Raw genomic sequence first — 1,418 nt, forward strand, 5'->3', positions numbered from 1 at the left:
GTTCCCTATCACCTTACCACCTTCCAAGTGTTTGCAGAAGATTTCCTGTGGACAAATGTGGACAAATACTGAGGTTTCAGTTTCTCCAGCCGTTCCTGGGGATCATTTTCTTTGATAAAGTTTTCATGCATCTCCTGGAATGCATGGGCCGCCTCCCCCAAAATATGAAGTTTCAGCTCAACTTCAAAGCAAGCATTAGTGTGAAGGTTTGGCACATTCTCCTGCTGAAGCCTCTTGTTGATCATCTGCAGCAGTTCTCTGCCATAGGTCTCATCATAATCCGCTTTGGAATTCACCTTCTCTTCGATATAACGGTGGCACTTGTCCATTAAAGAACGAGCAAATTCCTCTACTTTGTGCCAGTCTTCCTGTGTGACCGATTCTCTCATGTCCCTGAAACACGTTAAATCCAAATACTCATTGTCCACAGTGAAAGATTTAATCCTGTAACTGCACAAATTTCCTGCTTCCTGAAGTTTCTGCCTGACTGTGCTCCCTCGATTCTCTAGGTCCTTTCTCAGTTGGAACTCTAGATCTTGGGAAACCTGGCGTTTCTGTAAACTAATGAGCTTTAACTCAGACACTGCTTCCTTCCACATCGTTTCAAACTCTACTTCCAGTTCCTTCTTCTCCAGTGTAAGTTTTCTTCTCTTGCAATCTTCCAGAAGGCTGACGACTTTCTTTTCTGTCATTCTCTTGTAGGTGGCCTGTATATTGTCTATCTTATGCCAGCTTTTTGTAATAAGAATCGCATCTTCACACTTGCTGGCTGAGTAATGTTCCAGTTGCGTCTTGAGTCTCTTTGTGCTTCTGATAAAATCTTCTCTGTACTTTTCTATCAGGTGTCGGTTTCTAGCTCCACTTTCAAAGTATCTCTGTAAACACTTCACAATCCTCTTTTCCCCTTGCTGCAGTTTTTCCTGCGCCTCCTGTTTAAAGTTCCTGGCATCAGGTAGTTCATTACATGGCTGGTTCTGAATCGCCGTTTCTTGGTCACATACCCAGAGATGCATCTCCTTGCGGAGCTCCCACTCCCACTCCGAATACCTCAGACACAGCTGGTTATAGGCCTCAGCTACCATGCTGTTTCTGAAGCTGAAGATGAAGTTCTCGTGTTTCACAGCGTTCCACAGACTCTTCACCCACTTGGTAAACAGGGGGATGTCCCTGGGGTTTCTGTTAGGTGTCCGGCTTCTCATAAAGTCAAGCAAGTATTTCTTTAGCTCATAAACACTCTCACTGTACCCCAGGTTCACTGGCGCCATGGGCGGGACTCCCTGCCACAAACCAGGGATGTACCAGTTGTGTTTTTCCGGATCATACGCCATAATATCAGAAAAAGTCAGATCCCTGCTTAGTTTTTCCATCCTTGCTGCAGCTTTGGTCATTTCATTGAGATGTTCCAGGAAATGATTCCT

At 44.9% G+C, this 1,418-nt stretch overlaps 1 protein-coding gene across 1 annotated transcript; it reads right to left on the bottom strand.

Annotated features, from left to right (window-relative positions):
* Positions 1–17: 17 nt before the first annotated feature.
* On the bottom strand, positions 18–1,409 carry LOC113408473 (interferon-induced very large GTPase 1-like; the record flags this gene model as incomplete). The annotated part of the gene is made up of 1 exon (XM_026661728.1): positions 18–1,409. A coding segment is annotated over one exon (1,392 nt), but the record flags the coding sequence as incomplete, so codon positions are not given.
* Positions 1,410–1,418: the final 9 nt, after the last annotated feature.

Source organism: Terrapene carolina, unplaced genomic scaffold (genome assembly GCF_002925995.2).
Source record: "Terrapene carolina triunguis isolate 2854851 unplaced genomic scaffold, T_m_triunguis-2.0 Scaffold16048, whole genome shotgun sequence".
Classification (NCBI taxonomy): domain Eukaryota; kingdom Metazoa; phylum Chordata; order Testudines; family Emydidae; genus Terrapene; species Terrapene triunguis.